Genomic DNA, 22,468 nt, shown 5'->3' with positions numbered 1-22,468 from the left:
TGTCTCAGGTATTCAAACATTTATAACATCCAGTCAACAATCAAATCTACCTCAGAGACAAAATCTTTGATCGTGCTTGTGAAAACACTGCACATGTTACAAAAGTTGAAAGCACAGATAAATGGGTGACTAAAAATCCTTCATCTGTTCTACCGAACTCTTTAGAAATACTTTTGCAGCGCTGAGTCTTTTGGCATAATACAACCAGCCAAGCAGTGAGTGATGTTGCATACTACAGAAATATGTTTACAACTAGTCTGTTGTTTGCAGAAGTCCTCTATCCTGACTCCTCCATCACGTCAACACCCATCTATGCCAATGGAATGACAAGAAGTCTCAGCGGTCAACATCAACAATGGAAATACAATTACATCCCTGCCGTACTGTTTCCAAATGTTTATTGTTTGTGTTCATTAGTTCCGTGCATTTATAGCCCTCCTTTTCCTCATGTCTGTGTCTTGCATTGTTTGGGTATTATTTTGTTATGTTTGGTGAGGTCTTAATAATTTTTAAGTGATTAAATTTTTCCAGATCTATAAATTAAAATGTTTACTAATTCAACCATTCTTACTTTTTGGGGAATGACTGCTGAGCAACTGCTGTAACACAGCTAGAACCATGACTCATAGGACAAACAGATTAGATGACCAATAATTTTGGAGTACATGTTTGGTATTTTCAGTAAATGTACGTAAAAGAAGATGTTCCATAGTTTTAAAAGCACCATACTAAATTGTAAATAAAATAAAAATGAAGGCTTGTTTTACATGTGTATTGCACCCAATTTATTCCCCAATCTGTACTTGCATTGCATATTTATTATTCTGCTGTAAAATGAAATGAAAATCATCTGTGTTAACATTGTCATTTGTTTCCCTGTCTTTATCTCAGGATCCCATCCCAATGTTATCAGAACCTGAAAGTCCCAGCTTTGAGTTCAGCCTCAAGAACCACTCCTACACAGCGATGACCACTAACCAGCCAATGAGGAACACTTTGAGGACCACTGCCCGCATCATCTTCACCAAGAATAAACTTCTACCAACTGCATCTTGTGCCACTTCAAACAGCAAATGACACTTCAACCACTGCATCTCTTCAGTCCATTTTTGATGGACTCCAAAGACACTTAATCGTTGGCGTTACAGTTTTAAAGCATTACTAATTGCATCACAACAGCCAAAGCATTAAAACCACCTACCTAATATTGTGTTGGTTCCCCTCTTGTCGCCAAAACAGTGCCAACCCGCATCTCAGAATAGCACTATTCTTCTCACAATAATTGTAAAGAGTGGTTATCTGAGTTACCGTGAGACTTTGTCAGTTCTAACCAGTCTGGCCATTCTCTGTTAACCTCTCTCGCCAACAATGCATTACCATCCACAGAACTGTCGCTCAATGGATGTTTTTGGTACCATTCGAATAAACTCTAGAGACTGTTGTGTGTGAAAATCCCAGGAGATTAGCAGTGTAGGGTATTACATATATAATTTAGAGGTGTGGACGGGATCAGTTAAAATTGACCTCATTCTCACCCATTATATATAAGGAATAAAGGAAATGTGAAATTTAGAAGGGAATTTAGGATCTTGAAATATGTGATCTATGAATTAAATTAAACTGTCCTTATTGTACCATATTAGATAATGAAATGTATTACGGAATTAGTTGTGTTCGACAACCATTATAAATGAGATTATGATTAATTTATTAGATTGATATTATTCTCATGGCTTATTGAAAATAATATTACCCTTATTTAGGTACAGATTTGAAGCAAAATCATTTAGAAACAGGGATGAGTTTATTTATCAAAATATACCAGTCACGTCTTCTTTGAACACAGACAAACTTTATTACTATTCTAAACATAAATCTAACACATATATACAGTGCAGCCGGAAAGTATTCACAGCGCTTCACTTCTTTCACATTGTTATGTTACAGCCTTATTTCAAAATGGATTAAATTCATTATTTTCCTCAAAATTCTACAAACAATACCCCATGACAACATGAAAGAAGTTTGATTGAAATCTTTGCAAATGTATTAAAAATAAAAAACGAAAAAATAATATGAACATAAGTATTCGCAGCCTTTGCTCAATACTTCATGCAGCAATTACAGCCCCAAGTCTTTTTGAGTATGATGCTACAAGCTTGGCACACCTATTTTTGGGCAGTTTCTCCCATTCTTCTTTGTAGGACCTCTCAAGCTCCATCAGGTTGGATGGGGAGCGTCGGTGCACAGCCATTTTCAGATCTCTCTAGAGATGTTCAATCGGGTTCAAGTCTGGGCTCTGGCTGGGCCACACAAGGACATTCACAGAGTTGTCCCATAGCCACTCCTCTGTTATCTTGACTGTATGCTTAGGGTTGTTGTCCTGTTGGAAGATGAACCTTCGCCCCAGTCTGAGGTCCAGAGTGCTCTGGAGCAGGTTTTCATCAAGGATGTCTCTGTACATTGCTGCATTCATCTTTCCCTCGATCCTGACTAGTCTCCCAGTTCCTTCCACTGAAAAACATCCCCACAGCATGATGCTACCACCACCATGCTTCACTGTAGGGATGGTACTGGCCAGGTGATGAGCGGTGCCTGGTTTCCTCCAGACATGACGCTTGCCATTCAGGCCAAAGAGTTCAATCTTTTGTTTCTCATTGTCAGAGTTCTTCAGGTGCCTTTTGGCAAACACAAGATGGGCTGTCATGTGCCTTTTACTGAGGCGTGGCTTCCGTCTGGCCACTCTAACATAATGGCCTGATTGGTGGAGTGCTGCAGAGATGGTTGTTCTTCTGGAAGTTTATTCTCTCTCCACAGAGAAATGCTGGAGCTCTGTCGGAGTGAACATCTTGGTCACCTCCCCGACAATGGCCCTTCTCCCCCGATCGCTCAGTTTGGCCGGGCGGCCAGCTCTAGGAAGAGTCCTGGTTGTTCCAAACTTCTTCCATTTATTTATGGAGACCACTGTGCTCAATGGGACCTTCAATGCTGCAGAAATTGTTCTGTACCCTTCCCCAGATCCGCGCCTCGATACAACCCTGTCTCGGAGGTCTATAGACAATTCCTTGGACTTCATGGATTGGTTTGTGCTCTGACATGCACTGTTAACTGTGGGACCTTAAATAGACAGGTGTGTGCCTTTCCAAATCATGTCCAATCAACTGAATTTACCACAGGTGGACTCCAATTAAGTTGTAGAAACAGGATGCACCTGAGCTCAATTTTGAGTGTCATGGCAAAGGCTGTGAATACTTAAGTACATGTGATTATTTTGGGTTTTATTTTTAATAAATTTGCAAAGATTTCAAACAAACTTCTTTCATGTTGTCATTATGGGGTATTGTTTGTAGAATTTATAGGAAAATAATGAATTTAATCAATTTTAGAATAAGGCTGTAATATAACAAAATGTGGAAAAATTGAAGCACTGTGAATACTTTCCGGATGCTCTGTACATGAGACAGGTTGGTGAAAAGTGACAGAATATGAAATAACTGATCAGTACAGTGAAGATTAATTTTACGGAGTCTGTTGACAATACCTTAAGAACCATTTATCCTTCGAGTCTACATCGATTTGCAATCGAATTACCCAAATTATTTCATTAATACACCAGCACTTTGAGCACAATATTGGAGATGTACTTGTGTGTCTTTGGTGTTTCCTTGCATTCTTTGTGTTGTTTGGTTCTTGGTCGAAAATTCGTTCTGTCGATGTTTTGACCTCTGCATGACCAAAGTTTACTGTCTGTATGAATTAGTGAGGTTAGCTGTGAAGTAAAGCCTTCTCACTCCTTCTCGGGACGTCGAGTCCTGAGTTTCCATGGGCCTCACATGGCATGGAGTCAGCTGAAGTCTGAGCAGTCAGCAGAGCAGATGATGAAGCAGTGGAGAGCAGAGAGCTGAAAAAGAGACAAGAGCTTTCTCGGGACGTAGAGTCATCAGGTACATCAGCCTATAATAATTAATTTGTTAGTTTATTTTTTTTCCCATTCTGATGGTTGATGTGAATTAACTGAAGCTCCTGACCTGCATGCTTGTATGCACTTCACTGCTGCAACATGATTGGCTGATTAGATAATCGCATGGATGATTGTTTGAGGCTAGTTAATTGGGTAATATAAAAATGATGTTGCTCCATTATGTTAATATTACATGTAGAAATTGCTTTGTCAAAGAATTTATTCTCTAAACCAAGAGGAATAATCTATTTTGGGTTTGGGTGTACTGGAAGCTTCTGCCACTGAAGATACATTCCTTGACAAAGCACTTTCTGGTTCTGATTCTGAAGGCACATGAAAACGTTTCTCTCTAGCGTGAATTCCAATGTGATAATTAAAGTATCTTTTTAATTTGAAACTCTCTCCACAGTGAGGGCATGTGAAGGGCTTTTCTCCAGTGTGATTTCTCATGTGGACGTTAAGGCTTCCATTTGTTGTGAAACACTTTCCACATTGATGACATGTGAAAGGCTTTTCTCCAGTGTGAATTTTCAGGTGGATTTTTAGGCTTCCTTTTTTGTGAATCTCTTTCCACATTGATGGCAGGTAAAGGGCTTTTCTCCAATGTGAATTCTCATGTGGATATTTAGGCTTCCTTTTTTGTGAAACTCTTTCCACACTGATGGCAGGTTACGGGCCCCTCCCTAGAGTGATGTCCCAAGTGACGATACAAACTTTGTTTCAATGTGTAGCTCTTTCCACACTGATAGCATATGTAACACTCCACTCCAGTGTGAATTATCATGTGTTTTTCAAGACCTCTTACACCTTTGTAACTGTTTCCACACTGATTGCATATGAAAGACTTTACCCCAGCATGAACTTCCATGTGTCTAAGGAGGGATATTTTGCATTTGAAACTCATTTCACACTGATTGCATGTGTAATTTTCAGCATGAATGCTCATGTGATAAATTAAGTTTCTTTTATGTGTGAAACTCTTTCCACACTGAGAACAAGTGAAAGATTTTTTGGATTTGGTTTCTTCAGCCTGTGAGCCACTAAAAGATTGATCACCAGTAATAACATCAACAGGTATCTGATACTGATGTTTCTCCTCTTCATTCAGATCTTGACTTTCCTCTTTCAACTCCATCAGGTCTAAAATAAAAATATGAAATTGTTAAAAATAAATTCAAGAACAATTAAAGAAATAGTTATGATAAAAGCACAAAATGATCATTTTCTCCCCCTTATGCATCTCAAACTTGTATGACTTTTTTTCTTCAGAGGAACACAAATTAAGATATTTTAATGGAATTACGATGTGAATATATCCATACAATTTAAGTCAAGGGGTTCAACACTATTAAGATGTGGTTTAATCCAAGTGTTCTGTGTGTACAACTTCCTGTGCATGCGTCAAGCTGAGAAGTGTAATTGTGCTTCAAATCATGATCGCCCCAAGGAGACTACAGATGTTAAGATTTATAGTAAAAAGGAGAAACATTTTGGTCTGTTTCACACCTAAAGCTGATTATAACTCTTCAGAAGACATGGATTCATCCACTCTAGTCAAATTAATTACCTTTACGGTGCTTTTTAGTCCTTTTTGGAGCTTAATAGTGTTGAACCCCTTGACTTAAACTGTACTACTAAAAAATGCTTTTATGAAATCTTTGTTATTTTTAGAGCTTGGAAGTCTTGGACCCTGTTGACTTAAATTATATGGATATTACACATCTTACATCAATAAAAAAAAAAAATTTGTGATCTGCAGAAAAACAAGTAAATTGAGTTTGAGATGATAAAAAGGTGTGTAAAAATAAGAGAATTATCATTTTGCGGTGAACTATTTGGGGTATTTTTTCCATTCAAAAAAGCTTCAAAAAGCTAAAAGATTAACTTATTTCTATATACTGTATATTGTTTGTGTGACATAAACATGAATTTAACAATTAGTATGGTTTGATGAGACTGAAATATGACCAACCACATGGACATCTTTTGACACTTTAGGGATCTATTTTAAGATTTAAAGCGAGTCTCTATGAACCGAGAATTGAGATGAAGACCTGGGAAATTATTATTTTTCCCCTTTTTGTCCTGCATAAGAAAGAAAGTCACATGGATTTCAATGAGGATGAGTAAATTATGACAGAATTTAATTTCTGGGAGAAGTATTCCTTTAAACATATTTCACTGATTCTCGAGATAAGGGACAAAACAAGTTTTTATTTTTTAATACTAAATTAATTTGAAATGTATATATTTGTAGAAAAAGGTCTCAAGCTAACGAACCATGTAAGAGAGCAGGTTTTTATAAAAAACACTTTTTTCTGAAAATTGACTTTAATTCACTTTATAACTTATAATATCTGTCAACTCTGTCAGACACACTAAAAGCATACTGTTTTAATTTGATCCATCCAACAAGAGTGTAAAGTCTTTATTATCTAATAATAGTGTTCAGTGATAAAATACATTCTATACATGACAGAGTGGCCTTTTGAGGGTGACTTGTTGGCAATTCTAAGCATTCAGGAATTTAAACTTTCAGACATTTTGTAATTGAGATGAATACGTGGTTTGTTTTAAAAATGTGTGAGAATTACATGTGTATAGAAAATAGGCAAATTAATATTCAGAGTCGATTACGGTAGTTATTCGGACTCATTGCACAGTGAACAGGAAGAGGATATAGAGGCTGCTAACAGGCTTAAAAACAAATAAACATGACATGAGTTGTGACAATCAGACGTTGTGTTGAGTGAAAGAGACTGTGAGCAATCATGAGAACTTTTAGCTTTACTCTCATTAACATGAGCTCTCTGTGTCAATAAAAGACGTCAATATCTCATCATCAGTATCCCAATTTAAATCAGATTAATGTTGGTCACAATACCACTAATAATAAATATAACTGTTTAACCTTCAATAACGGCACCGCGTCTTCACTCATTTGATTAATAATTAGTGATTTGTGTTACAGCAAATCTCAAAGACAGTAAAAGACCATAGATATGAATGATTTCTCACTGGAGCAGTTTTAGAACTTGTTATGAATAGATTTGTCTTATTTTTTAATGCATCTCTGCGGTGTGTGATGCTTTCATGGTTTTACTGGTTGTCAGTATGGCACAATGGCATTTTGATACTGACAACAGAACTATTAATAACCGTTTCATTATTGTTGAACTTGGGCCTGTTCGAGTGTAACTGTTTACGCCACTTTTAAGTGGAATTGAGAAATTTTGAATGAGTTTTTATAGAATGTATTTTGTGACTATTCAAGTCAAGCTGTTTACATCATTTGTAAGTGTATGTGAGATTTCTATTCATACAAACAGAACTCCGTACCTGAATATTAAAGTTAAAATAAGCTATTACACCACTCTAAGTAGAAGTTGATTTAATGTGTGAGTTTTATATAAATGCTAGCTGCACTAAGTTACATGCATTAAGCTAAAGACATCTTTAAGCTACTTTTTTTTACTTGGTTATTTTTGTAAAAAAAAAAAACAATTTTAATTAATTAAAAGCTTGTACATTTTTCCAGGTTACCATAAAATAGGTTGTGGTCAAAATGTGTACAAGGATTTAAAAACTCTGAAACATGTGAAGTACATATTTATGTGTTTGTCTAATAAATCTAGGAAAAGTCTGAAAAGTTTTTCTAAAATATTTATCATATTTTTAAGAGATTACAAAGTTGTTGTGGAGTCAATTTGACCCCAAATATAACAGGAGGGTTAAAGAAAAATAGCTGAAGCAATGATTTATAGTTAAAGAGTACTTAAATATTGATAAAAGTGAAACTTCTAATGATGAATCAAGAATAAATACAAACCTCTTTGTTCTTCAGTATCTTCAGTTTTTATTCCACATGTTTGTGTAATACTGATGTCTTCACTCTCTTCTTTAATAAACTCCATCTTTACAGCAGTTTGTCACACAGATCTCAGTCGTTTCATCTGGAGTTTTTCTTCCAGTATCTGGAAAGTTTTCTTCATTACATTGAAGATGTTGGAAAAATCAACAGAATGAAAAATAAATGTGGCGTTATTCTTTCTGTTTCTCATGTGGAAATGTGGTAAGCAGCACAGAAATTTTACATTTTATCAGGCTTAACGAGTGTGTTCAAAAGCAAACTACATATTTTTTGCTGTACCGAGAATCATGAAATTTTGCTGGTATCATTTTGTTATTGTGACAACACAATTTTATACATATATTTCATAAGTACTATTAATATCTTTAAAAGTAAAACTTCTAATGATGAATCAAGATTGGCGTAATTCTTTCTGTTTCTCATGTGGAAATGTGGAAAGCAGCACAGAAAACAACACAAATATGTTGCTGCATTTACGCGAGAACAACTACATGAACTTCACATAAAACATTACGGCGATATTTATATTCGGTAATAATCTAGACACACTTATTTAATATTAAAACATTAAAATGAACTCAATCATATTAAAACATTGTTGGAACACATTTAAAATACATTAAAATCGATTTAGAATGTTTTGTAAAAATGTAAACCCATTAAACTCTGAAACACACAAACCTTTCTGCAGAACAACAACAAAAGAATTCACGGCGCAGCCCCAATGACGTCACGAACGCAATTGGCGGTTAAGATAAACACAATAAAAGTCCTTTCACTTATATAATAATAATAATAATAATAATAATAATAATAATAATAATAATAATAATAATAAAACGTTGGCAGTGTTAGTAGAAAGTTTATATTATTTGTTGAATATCTCTGATGGAACAAACTAGCATACATAACAACAGTTGTTGGGAAAATCTAAAGTATTTGAAGTTTATGCGCTCTCCCAAGAGCCTTGCCTCAGCCTTGCCACAGGGGAGACCGTGCCATGGAAGATACATCACAGGAGGTTAACAAGGAAACTGAAAACCTGTGGAGCACTTACCTCGGTACAGGGCATGTAGCACAAGTACTGGATCTGACCACTAATTCCTCTGCAGAATTTGTGAGTCAGAGGGGTTGGAGGAAGAACATCCAGGGTTTAAAAGTCGTGAACACGCATGGGAGAGAAGAGCACATGGCTTCACCTTCTTGGAGGGAAAGGCGCTATGCACAAGTGGTACACTCGGCCAGCTGTCCATGTAACGAAACTTACTTACCTGTTCAGCACCTGAAAGAACACCAGATGAGACCGGCTCAACCTGGAGATTGTAAAATCTCGCAAAGGTATTGGGTGTTGCCTAGCCCGCTGCCCTACATATGTCTGCTAAAGAGGTGCCATTGGCCAGTGCCCACGAGGATGCCACACCTCTCGTGATGTGCTCATAACCCACAAGGGGTCGGGCACTGACTGGACCTGGTAGGCCAACACTATGGTGTCCACGATCCAGTGGGCAAGCCTCTGTTTGGAGACAGTGTTCCCTTTCTGCTGTCCACCAAAGCAGACAAAGAGCTGCTCAGAGCATCTAAAACTCTGCGTCGCGATCCAAATAGATGCTAAAGCACACACCGGAAAAAGCAACGATTAGGCTGGGTCTGCCTCCTCCGAGCGCAGTGCTTTTAGACTCACCACTTGATCCCTGAAGAGGGTCGTGGGAACCTTGGGCACATAGCCTGGTCAGGTCTCAGAATCACGTGAGAGTCTTCCAGACCGAACTCTAGGCATTCACTGACAGAGAACACTTCAATCCTCAACCCTCTTGATGGAACACTTCAATCCTCAACCCTCTTGATGGAAGTGAGCTGGTCAGAAGGGCAGTCTTCAGAGAGACTGCTTTTAACTAAACTGACTCGAAGGGCTCGAAGGGGGCTGAGAGGACCACAGAGAAGTCCCATGAGGGAAAGAGGTGCGGTCTAAGAGGGTTCAGCCTCCTGGAGCCTCTCAGGAACCTGATGATCAGATCGTGCTTACCGAGGGACTTACCTTTAACCACATCGTGGTGTGCTGCTATATTAGCTGCATAGACCTTGAAAGTGGAAGGGGACAGCTGCTCATCCAACTTTTCTAGCAAGAAGGAAAGTACTGACCAGACCGCACAGCTCTGGGGGTCTTCACTCCAGGAAGAACACCACTTAGCAAAAATACGCCACTTAAGGGAGTAGAGCTGCCTTGTAGAAGGAGCTCTGACCTGAGTGATCATGTTAACCACAGCGGACGGTAGACCAGTTATGTATGCTGCGTCATGTCCAGGGACCAGACATGGAGATTCCAGAGGTCTGGGCATGGGTGCCAGAGGGTGACCTGTCCCTGAGAGAGAAGGTCCTTCCTCAGGTGAATTCACCAAGGAGGAGCTGTCGCGAGGAGTGTGAGGTCCGGGAACCAGGTCTGAGTGAGCCTGCTCCTCGTCCTCCCTGACCTTGAACAGAACCTGTGCAAGTAGGCTCACTGGGAGGAACGCATAATATGCTGAATCAACGGCCGAAGCCTCCGCGAGGGCGAGCAGTATTGCCAGCAACTCAAGGTAGTGATGTGTCAACGCAGGTGAGGTCCTGGTGAGGTCGTGGAGGTGTCTGTCGTACCTGGACACTTGCTGTATGGGGAATGCAAGGTCGGTCCAAGGGCCGAAAGGCGGCGAGCAGTGGGCGTAAGAGCCATGTGATGTGTGCCACGGCGCAGTAGCAGTCAAATATGCATCAACCCGAGAGGCGTGACCGCCGCTGAGGAAGCCATATGCACCAGGAGTCTCTGAAATTACTTCAGTGGGACCGACATTTGTGTAGCGTCTGGAGGAATCAATGAAGGATAATCATTAACTCAGCAGATTCATGAATATAAAGAACTCCCTGTAAGACCACCGAAATAGCACCAGCTAGCCTGTGATAGTACAATGAACTATTGACAGAGAGACACTCCAGCTATTGACAGAGGATCCTCGTGGTGCTTTCTAAAAACCCCCACACATGTGACACCCTGTGCTTCACCACGTGAGAAAAGGGCACGTGAAAAGTTGGCAACAGTGAATGTGTGTGTCTTTCAGTTAAAACCTAGAAATGTTTATTCTTAAGAAAATACGTTTAATATGTTGTGTATTTCTGATGTTAGATCAAAACTGGTTGAAACTTGTTTTGTTGTAGAGTTTAAACTCTGAGGCCGTATATTTAATAGCCTGAGAGCGTATATCCACTTTTTAGTGTACTAAATACACATTTCTTGGTATCAAATTAAACCTTACGACTTGTCCGAGCTGAATATAAAAATAAGATTACCTTAGAATTGTATTCTGCTATGTTTTACCATCTTTTGCGTTATTCAAGCCAAAGCCGAACCCGGTCATGCAAATGAGCCTTGACGGGACAAAGGGACATCTCATGCCCAAAATAAGGGTGAATTTTATGACCTCCAAAGGAATGTGCAGAGATTGCTGACTCTCACTTAATTCTTACTGAGAAGGAGAAATTAATCCTTTTAATCCTATATAGTCTATATATCCATGTGATAAATGTATTGACATGTATCTAATGTTCCATCTCATGATTTCACTTTTCTGTTGTTTGGTCTATGTTTTCTTGCAAACTCTAATGGGTTAATGTTTCAGACTTTGCATACTATGGTTAACTGAAATCATATGTGTGGCACATTTGGTCTCTATAACTTGGTATTTTGAAGATCGAAATGACTGTGTACATGATATGTCGATAACAACAACATATTAGTATTACAAGAATATCTCCTAGTTTCTTCATTGGCTACCACCCCTCCAGGGTGCACACCCTTAGAACAAAGAGCAATAAACCAAATTCCCGCCTGGAACTTCCACCCTTCTTATTGGTCGAGCCAATGAGAGGTGGGACACGTTTTCTAAGGTTATAAATTGCATCCACTCTTACTCTTCGTTCTCTTACTCTTATCTTTTTTTTTGCTGCCCCCACTTCATCTCACCTATTCCCCTGGGACGCTCCCGGATCTCTTCAAGCTTTCTTACATCTCTTTTTACTTCCCTACTTCACTTCTTCTGGATCTCGTCAAGCCATATTACCCTCTCTCACGTCTTCCCCCAATCTTCTGCGACCCTCCGGAACGCTCGTCAACTATTCAACAGTCACCCTCTAAGACGCCTCGAGTTTCCAGAAAGCAAACCACACTCTGGAAACACCGAACCGAAATCCTCCGTCTCAAGAACACCACGAGGACACGATACCCACGCAGCCTTGCTCAGCCACGCAAAAGGTCCTTTTGTGCAAGTATTATTCCATTGAAATTCAAATGCATCACAGTGTGTAATTTCCTTGCTGTCTTCAAAGGGTTAATTGTTGTAATAAGTTTGCCATACCTCTAATAATTCTTTACTTTCCCTTACTGTGTTTTACTTTGCTTATTTTATGTTTATTCTATGTTAAATGTTGTTTGTCAAGTGTAGTGATATATCATAGTGCCTTGTATTAAACTCAGTTATACGCTTGATTGTCTGTGTTTGTTGGTCATAAAGCAAAGCCTCTTTAATGTGCGATTTTAAGCTACGAGCTGATATTATCAAAGTAAGTTAACGTGCTTTTGATGAATAAGCTTATAACTAAGAATAACCCTTCTGGAGAATTGATCAGGAGTATCGAATAAAGTGGTTCGGCGGACGAACTGACTGGTTGCGGTAGCCTACGGGTCAATTCCATTAAGGTGTTATTAAAATTAATATAGCCTGTCTGCATATGATGTATATCGATAATTAATTATAATTCGTTGTGTTTAATTATCTATATATATTTGAAGCAGACTCTTGGACTATATAAGCCCTTTTTGGGGCGTTTTATATGTATTGGTATCTGGGTCACACCATATGATTAATCATTGATTACGATCATTGGAATTAATTGTACATTCCCCAAACCTGACCTGCATACCCTACATTTGCCACCTGGATAAGTTCAGGCAGTTCAGCACCGACTGTGCGCGCTTGTTCGTGAGGCACGCAATCATTGACACAAGTCTAACTCCATGCTGAGAAAACAGATGCTCTGAACCGGGAGAGCTTGCTTTTTTCCCAGTTGAACCAAAGCCCTAAACGGCTGAGGTGCAAAACGTGCTTCTGTGACAGCATCTTGAACAGGAGTTTGTGCAAAGCCCGGTTCAGGACTTGCCAGTCAAGGATATGGCGCAACCCACCACCTTTTTGGAAACAATGAAGTAAGGGCTGTAAAAGCACGGCAATCTCCATGCTCAGAACGGCGGCGTCTCGTTCTCCGCCGATGTGAAGAGAATGCTGTGGAACCGGGATGGGCACCTGGCGAATTGAATTGCATAGCCAAGTCGCGATAGGTTGGGAACCGATAAACGCCCAAACTCCGGGCAAGGGGCACTTAGGGAAGGATCTCATCCAACATGCCACGGGCGTCGACCGAGAACACCGACGATCTAACCTGAGGATAGAGGGAACTGCTCTTTTCTTGACAATGTGACATAACCATTTTGGTGATTCTACACTAGAGGGCACACAAGGTAGTAGGAAACTACAACCAAATAAAAGGAAAAATAAAAATCTCTGTAGAAATGAATAATAAATTAAGGTGGAAAGTTACTAAGACAAATTAAATCATAAATACAACTAAGTATAATAATAATAATAATTGAAAAAATAAACCAGGACCTAAAGAGAGTTTAATGCAAATCTCTACAAGTATTTGTTTCATCAAGAGCCTACAACAGAGATTTTACTGTATTTTCAGAGTTTGGGCATGATCTTTAAATTTTGCGCCGAGATAATATGTGGTTTTCAAAGGTCTTATCGCAATGACCTATTTCTCACAAAAATAGCAAATTGCGACACTTCATTTACATATACTACACTCGCTGTTTGTGCACATACACCCACTATAGCGCAAACACTCCCGACCACGGCCACTTGCGCTTTGCGCTGGAATGAAAATAGCACAAAGAATTAGCGCTCCCAAAATGTTTATTACACATTTTTAATTCAATGATTAGGCCTAATATCTACCTACTGTATATTACACACCACAACTGATTTAGTAGCAAGGTCTCCTGTCTCAGGTATTCAAACATTTATAACATCCAGTCAACAATCAAATCTACCTCAGAGACAAAATCTTTGATCGTGCTTGTGAAAACACTGCACATGTTACAAAAAGTTGAAAGCACAGATAAATGGGTGACTAAAAATCCTTCATCTGTTCTACCGAACTCTTTAGAAATACTTTTGCAGCGCTGAGTCTTTTGGCATAATACAACCAGCCAAGCAGTGAGTGATGTTGCATACTACAGAAATATGTTTACAACTAGTCTGTTGTTTGCAGAAGTCCTCTATCCTGACTCCTCCATCACGTCAACACCCATCTATGCCAATGGAATGACAAGAAGTCTCAGCGGTCAACATCAACAATGGAAATACAATTACATCCCTGCCGTACTGTTTCCAAATGTTTATTGTTTGTGTTCATTAGTTCCGTGCATTTATAGCCCTCCTTTTCCTCATGTCTGTGTCTTGCATTGTTTGGGTATTATTTTGTTATGTTTGGTGAGGTCTTAATAATTTTTAAGTGATTAAATTTTTCCAGATCTATAAATTAAAATGTTTACTAATTCAACCATTCTTACTTTTTGGGGAATGACTGCTGAGCAACTGCTGTAACACAGCTAGAACCATGACTCATAGGACAAACAGATTAGATGACCAATAATTTTGGAGTACATGTTTGGTATTTTCAGTAAATGTACGTAAAAGAAGATGTTCCATAGTTTTAAAAGCACCATACTAAATTGTAAATAAAATAAAAATGAAGGCTTGTTTTACATGTGTATTGCACCCAATTTATTCCCCAATCTGTACTTGCATTGCATATTTATTATTCTGCTGTAAAATGAAATGAAAATCATCTGTGTTAACATTGTCATTTGTTTCCCTGTCTTTATCTCAGGATCCCATCCCAATGTTATCAGAACCTGAAAGTCCCAGCTTTGAGTTCAGCCTCAAGAACCACTCCTACACAGCGATGACCACTAACCAGCCAATGAGGAACACTTTGAGGACCACTGCCCGCATCATCTTCACCAAGAATAAACTTCTACCAACTGCATCTTGTGCCACTTCAAACAGCAAATGACACTTCAACCACTGCATCTCTTCAGTCCATTTTTGATGGACTCCAAAGACACTTAATCGTTGGCGTTACAGTTTTAAAGCATTACTAATTGCATCACAACAGCCAAAGCATTAAAACCACCTACCTAATATTGTGTTGGTTCCCCTCTTGTCGCCAAAACAGTGCCAACCCGCATCTCAGAATAGCACTATTCTTCTCACAATAATTGTAAAGAGTGGTTATCTGAGTTACCGTAGACTTTGTCAGTTCTAACCAGTCTGGCCATTCTCTGTTAACCTCTCTCGCCAACAATGCATTACCATCCACAGAACTGTCGCTCAATGGATGTTTTTGGTACCATTCGGAATAAACTCTAGAGACTGTTGTGTGTGAAAATCCCAGGAGATTAGCAGTGTAGGGTATTACATATATAATTTAGAGGTGTGGACGGGATCAGTTAAAATTGACCTCATTCTCACCCATTATATATAAGGAATAAAGGAAATGTGAAATTTAGAAGGGAATTTAGGATCTTGAAATATGTGATCTATGAATTAAATTAAACTGTCCTTATTGTACCATATTAGATAATGAAATGTATTACGGAATTAGTTGTGTTCGACAACCATTATAAATGAGATTATGATTAATTTATTAGATTGATATTATTCTCATGGCTTATTGAAAATAATATTACCCTTATTTAGGTACAGATTTGAAGCAAAATCATTTAGAAACAGGGATGAGTTTATTTATCAAAATATACCAGTCACGTCTTCTTTGAACACAGACAAACTTTATTACTATTCTAAACATAAATCTAACACATATATACAGTGCAGCCGGAAAGTATTCACAGCGCTTCACTTCTTTCACATTGTTATGTTACAGCCTTATTTCAAAATGGATTAAATTCATTATTTTCCTCAAAATTCTACAAACAATACCCCATGACAACATGAAAGAAGTTTGATTGAAATCTTTGCAAATGTATTAAAAATAAAAAACGAAAAAAATAATATGAACATAAGTATTCGCAGCCTTTGCTCAATACTTCATGCAGCAATTACAGCCCCAAGTCTTTTTGAGTATGATGCTACAAGCTTGGCACACCTATTTTTGGGCAGTTTCTCCCATTCTTCTTTGTAGGACCTCTCAAGCTCCATCAGGTTGGATGGGGAGCGTCGGTGCACAGCCATTTTCAGATCTCTCTAGAGATGTTCAATCGGGTTCAAGTCTGGGCTCTGGCTGGGCCACACAAGGACATTCACAGAGTTGTCCCATAGCCACTCCTCTGTTATCTTGACTGTATGCTTAGGGTTGTTGTCCTGTTGGAAGATGAACCTTCGCCCCAGTCTGAGGTCCAGAGTGCTCTGGAGCAGGTTTTCATCAAGGATGTCTCTGTACATTGCTGCATTCATCTTTCCCTCGATCCTGACTAGTCTCCCAGTTCCTTCCACTGAAAAACATCCCCACAGCATGATGCTACCACCACCATGCTTCACTGTAGGGATGGTACTGGCCAGGTGATGAGCGGTGCCTGGTTTCCTCCAGACATGACGCTTGCCATTCAGGCCAAAGAGTTCAATCTTTTGTTTCTCATTGTCAGAGTTCTTCAGGTGCCTTTTGGCAAACACAAGATGGGCTGTCATGTGCCTTTTACTGAGGCGTGGCTTCCGTCTGGCCACTCTAACATAATGGCCTGATTGGTGGAGTGCTGCAGAGATGGTTGTTCTTCTGGAAGTTTATTCTCTCTCCACAGAGAAATGCTGGAGCTCTGTCGGAGTGAACATCTTGGTCACCTCCCCGACAATGGCCCTTCTCCCCCGATCGCTCAGTTTGGCCGGGCGGCCAGCTCTAGGAAGAGTCCTGGTTGTTCCAAACTTCTTCCATTTATTTATGGAGACCACTGTGCTCAATGGGACCTTCAATGCTGCAGAAATTGTTCTGTACCCTTCCCCAGATCCAGCCTCGATACAACCCTGTCTCGGAGGTCTATAGACAATTCCTTGGACTTCATGGATTGGTTTGTGCTCTGACATGCACTGTTAACTGTGGGACCTTAAATAGACAGGTGTGTGCCTTTCCAAATCATGTCCAATCAACTGAATTTACCACAGGTGGACTCCAATTAAGTTGTAGAAACAGGATGCACCTGAGCTCAATTTTGAGTGTCATGGCAAAGGCTGTGAATACTTAAGTACATGTGATTATTTTGGGTTTTATTTTTAATAAATTTGCAAAGATTTCAAACAAACTTCTTTCATGTTGTCATTATGGGGTATTGTTTGTAGAATTTATAGGAAAATAATGAATTCAATCAATTTTAGAATAAGGCTGTAATATAACAAAATGTGGAAAAATTGAAGCACTGTGAATACTTTCCGGATGCTCTGTACATGAGACAGGTTGGTGAAAAGTGACAGAATATGAAATAACTGATCAGTACAGTGAAGATTAATTTTACGGAGTCTGTTGACAATACCTTAAGAACCATTTATCCTTCGAGTCTACATCGATTTGCAATCGAATTACCCAAATTATTTCATTAATACACCAGCACTTTGAGCACAATATTGGAGATGTACTTGTGTGTCTTTGGTGTTTCCTTGCATTCTTTGTGTTGTTTGGTTCTTGGTCGAAAATTCGTTCTGTCGATGTTTTGACCTCTGCATGACCAAAGTTTACTGTCTGTATGAATTAGTGAGGTTAGCTGTGAAGTAAAGCCTTCTCACTCCTTCTCGGGACGTCGAGTCCTGAGTTTCCATGGGCCTCACATGGCATGGAGTCAGCGCGAAGTCTGAGCAGTCAGCAGAGCAGATGATGAAGCAGTGGAGAGCAGAGAGCTGAAAAAGAGACAAGAGCTTTCTCGGGACGTAGAGTCATCAGGTACATCAGCCTATAATAATTAATTTGTTAGTTTATTTTTTTTTCCCATTCTGATGGTTGATGTGAATTAACTGAAGCTCCTGACCTGCATGCTTGTATGCACTTCACTGCTGCAACATGATTGGCTGATTAGATAATCGCATGGATGATTGTTTGAGGCTAGTTAATTGGGTAATATAAAAATGATGTTGCTCCATTATGTTAATATTACATGTAGAAATTGCTTTGTCAAAGAATTTATTCTCTAAACCAAGAGGAATAATCTATTTTGGGTTTGGGTGTACTGGAAGCTTCTGCCACTGAAGATACATTCCTTGACAAAGCACTTTCTGGTTCTGATTCTGAAGGCACATGAAAACGTTTCTCTCTAGCGTGAATTCCAATGTGATAATTAAAGTATCTTTTTAATTTGAAACTCTCTCCACAGTGAGGGCATGTGAAGGGCTTTTCTCCAGTGTGATTTCTCATGTGGACGTTAAGGCTTCCATTTGTTGTGAAACACTTTCCACATTGATGACATGTGAAAGGCTTTTCTCCAGTGTGAATTTTCAGGTGGATTTTTAGGCTTCCTTTTTTGTGAATCTCTTTCCACATTGATGGCAGGTAAAGGGCTTTTCTCCAATGTGAATTCTCATGTGGATATTTAGGCTTCCTTTTTTGTGAAACTCTTTCCACACTGATGGCAGGTTACGGGCCCCTCCCTAGAGTGATGTCCCAAGTGACGATACAAACTTTGTTTCAATGTGTAGCTCTTTCCACACTGATAGCATATGTAACACTCCACTCCAGTGTGAATTATCATGTGTTTTTCAAGACCTCTTACACCTTTGTAACTGTTTCCACACTGATTGCATATGAAAGACTTTACCCCAGCATGAACTTCCATGTGTCTAAGGAGGGATATTTTGCATTTGAAACTCATTTCACACTGATTGCATGTGTAATTTTCAGCATGAATGCTCATGTGATAAATTAAGTTTCTTTTATGTGTGAAACTCTTTCCACACTGAGAACAAGTGAAAGATTTTTGGATTTGGTTTCTTCAGCCTGTGAGCCACTAAAAGATTGATCACCAGTAATAACATCAACAGGTATCTGATACTGATGTTTCTCCTCTTCATTCAGATCTTGACTTTCCTCTTTCAACTCCATCAGGTCTAAAATAAAAATATGAAATTGTTAAAAATAAATTCAAGAACAATTAAAGAAATAGTTATGATAAAAGCACAAAATGATCATTTTCTCCCCCTTATGCATCTCAAACTTGTATGACTTTTTTTCTTCAGAGGAACACAAATTAAGATATTTTAATGGAATTACGATGTGAATATATCCATACAATTTAAGTCAAGGGGTTCAACACTATTAAGATGTGGTTTAATCCAAGTGTTCTGTGTGTACAACTTCCTGTGCATGCGTCAAGCGAGAAGTGTAATTGTGCTTCAAATCATGATCGCCCCAAGGAGACTACAGATGTTAAGATTTATAGTAAAAAGGAGAAACATTTTGGTCTGTTTCACACCTAAAGCTGATTATAACTCTTCAGAAGACATGGATTCATCCACTCTAGTCAAATTAATTACCTTTACGGTGCTTTTTAGTCCTTTTTGGAGCTTAATAGTGTTGAACCCCTTGACTTAAACTGTACTACTAAAAAATGCTTTTATGAAATCTTTGTTATTTTTAGAGCTTGGAAGTCTTGGACCCTGTTGACTTAAATTATATGGATATTACACATCTTACATCAATAAAAAAAAAAATTTGTGATCTGCAGAAAAACAAGTAAATTGAGTTTGAGATGATAAAAGGTGTGTAAAAATAAGAGAATTATCATTTTGCGGTGAACTATTTGGGGTATTTTTTCCATTCAAAAAAGCTTCAAAAAGCTAAAAGATTAACTTATTTCTATATACTGTATATTGTTTGTGTGACATAAACATGAATTTAACAATTAGTATGGTTTGATGAGACTGAAATATGACCAACCACATGGACATCTTTTGACACTTTAGGGATCTATTTTAAGATTTAAAGCGAGTCTCTATGAACCGAGAATTGAGATGAAGACCTGGGAAATTATTATTTTTCCCTTTTTTGTCCTGCATAAGAAAGAAAGTCACATGGATTTCAATGAGGATGAGTAAATTATGACAGAATTTAATTTCTGGGAGAAGTATTCCTTTAAACATATTTCACTGATTCTCGAGATAAGGGACAAAACAAGTTTTTATTTTTTAATACTAAATTAATTTGAAATGTATATATTTGTAGAAAAAGGTCTCAAGCTAACGAACCATGTAAGAGAGCAGGTTTTTATAAAAAACACTTTTTTCTGAAAATTGACTTTAATTCACTTTATAACTTATAATATCTGTCAACTCTGTCAGACACACTAAAAGCATACTGTTTTAATTTGATCCATCCAACAAGAGTGTAAAGTCTTTATTATCTAATAATAGTGTTCAGTGATAAAATACATTCTATACATGACAGAGTGGCCTTTTGAGGGTGACTTGTTGGCAATTCTAAGCATTCAGGAATTTAAACTTTCAGACATTTTGTAATTGAGATGAATACGCCGGTTTGTTTTAAAAATGTGTGAGAATTACATGTGTATAGAAAATAGGCAAATTAATATTCAGAGTCGATTACGGTAGTTATTCGGACTCATTGCACAGTGAACAGGAAGAGGATATAGAGGCTGCTAACAGGCTTAAAAACAAATAAACATGACATGAGTTGTGACAATCAGACGTTGTGTTGAGTGAAAGAGACTGTGAGCAATCATGAGAACTTTTAGCTTTACTCTCATTAACATGAGCTCTCTGTGTCAATAAAAGACGTCAATATCTCATCATCAGTATCCCAATTTAAATCAGATTAATGTTGGTCACAATACCACTAATAATAAATATAACTGTTTAACCTTCAATAACGGCACCGCGTCTTCACTCATTTGATTAATAATTAGTGATTTGTGTTACAGCAAATCTCAAAGACAGTAAAAGACCATAGATATGAATGATTTCTCACTGGAGCAGTTTTAGAACTTGTTATGAATAGATTTGTCTTATTTTTTAATGCATCTCTGCGGTGTGTGATGCTTTCATGGTTTTACTGGTTGTCAGTATGGCACAATGGCATTTTGATACTGACAACAGAACTATTAATAACCGTTTCATTATTGTTGAACTTGGGCCTGTTCGAGTGTAACTGTTTACGCCACTTTTAAGTGGAATTGAGAAATTTTGAATGAGTTTTTATAGAATGTATTTTGTGACTATTCAAGTCAAGCTGTTTACATCATTTGTAAGTGTATGTGAGATTTCTATTCATACAAACAGAACTCCGTACCTGAATATTAAAGTTAAAATAAGCTATTACACCACTCTAAGTAGAAGTTGATTTAATGTGTGAGTTTTATATAAATGCTAGCTGCACTAAGTTACATGCATTAAGCTAAAGACATCTTTAAGCTACTTTTTTTTTACTTGGTTATTTTTGTAAAAAAAAAAAAAATAATTTTAATTAATTAAAGCTTGTACATTTTTCCAGGTTACCATAAAATAGGTTGTGGTCAAAATGTGTACAAGGATTTAAAAACTCTGAAACATGTGAAGTACATATTTATGTGTTTGTCTAATAAATCTAGGAAAAGTCTGAAAAGTTTTTCTAAAATATTTATCATATTTTTAAGAGATTACAAAGTTGTTGTGGAGTCAATTTGACCCCAAATATAACAGGAGGGTTAAAGAAAAATAGCTGAAGCAATGATTTATAGTTAAAGAGTACTTAAATATTGATAAAAGTGAAACTTCTAATGATGAATCAAGAATAAATACAAACCTCTTTGTTCTTCAGTATCTTCAGTTTTTATTCCACATGTTTGTGTAATACTGATGTCTTCACTCTCTTCTTTAATAAACTCCATCTTTACAGCAGTTTGTCACACAGATCTCAGTCGTTTCATCTGGAGTTTTTCTTCCGTATCTGGAAAGTTTTCTTCATTACATTGAAGATGTTGGAAAAATCAACAGAATGAAAAATAAATGTGGCGTTATTCTTTCTGTTTCTCATGTGGAAATGTGGTAAGCAGCACAGAAAATAACACAAATATGTTGTGGCATTTACGATAGAACAACTATATAAACTTCACATAAAACATTACGATGATATTTATATTCATTTACAATAACGTAAAATCAATTTAGAATGTTTTGTCAAGTTTTAAACCCATTAAACTCTCAAACACAAACCTTTCTGCAGTCAAACATCAAAAATAACTGCGCAGCCCTGATGACGTCACTAACATACATGGCGAATCAGAGATACAAAATAAAAGTCCTTTCACTCCGAGACGTTTTGACTAAAACCAGAAAATGAATATAACAACAATATTAAAAAAAAGTTGCCAGTGTTAGTAAGCTGTTTTAATTCTTTGTTTAATATTTCTTGTGGAATAAACATTAACATAAACAATTTAGATGCATAAATAAAATATCAATAATTATTATTATAATAATGTCACATTAAATGTCACATATTTCCTTACATTTGTATAATTTATGAATAAATTAAAGTTGTGCAATTGTGGCTACAACATC

At 37.7% G+C, this 22,468-nt stretch overlaps 2 protein-coding genes across 9 annotated transcripts in view; both read right to left on the bottom strand.

Moving 5' to 3' along the window:
- Nucleotides 1-22,136, bottom strand: part of LOC127649572 (gastrula zinc finger protein XlCGF8.2DB-like) — a 125,340-nt gene extending 103,204 nt beyond the window's left edge. For both annotated transcript variants that reach the window (XM_052134748.1, XM_052134749.1), the window contains exon 1: nucleotides 22,121-22,136. The gene's annotated coding sequence lies outside the window, so the exon portion shown is untranslated. The remainder of the gene's footprint in view (nucleotides 1-22,120) is intronic.
- LOC127649570 (gastrula zinc finger protein XlCGF57.1-like) overlaps nucleotides 1-22,468 on the bottom strand; it is a 73,877-nt gene that overhangs the window by 37,140 nt on the left and 14,269 nt on the right. Inside the window, exon 2 of one of the 7 annotated variants that reach the window (XM_052134738.1) lies at nucleotides 21,711-21,866. The exons of 2 other annotated variants lie outside the window; for them this stretch is intronic. In XM_052134738.1, the coding sequence (XP_051990698.1) occupies nucleotides 21,711-21,795 (85 nt within the window). In that variant the 5' untranslated portion in view covers nucleotides 21,796-21,866. Of the gene's footprint in view, nucleotides 1-7,790; nucleotides 7,931-8,513; nucleotides 8,566-21,710; nucleotides 21,867-22,468 lie in introns of those variants that run through there. 4 more of the 7 variants (XM_052134736.1, XM_052134740.1, XM_052134743.1 and 1 more) reach the window with 4 other exon arrangements.

This window comes from Xyrauchen texanus, chromosome 9, assembly GCF_025860055.1.
Source record: "Xyrauchen texanus isolate HMW12.3.18 chromosome 9, RBS_HiC_50CHRs, whole genome shotgun sequence".
Taxonomy (NCBI): domain Eukaryota; kingdom Metazoa; phylum Chordata; class Actinopteri; order Cypriniformes; family Catostomidae; genus Xyrauchen; species Xyrauchen texanus.
Note: the sequence above shows the minus strand (reverse complement) of the source record. Positions and strands in the feature narration are given on the sequence as shown.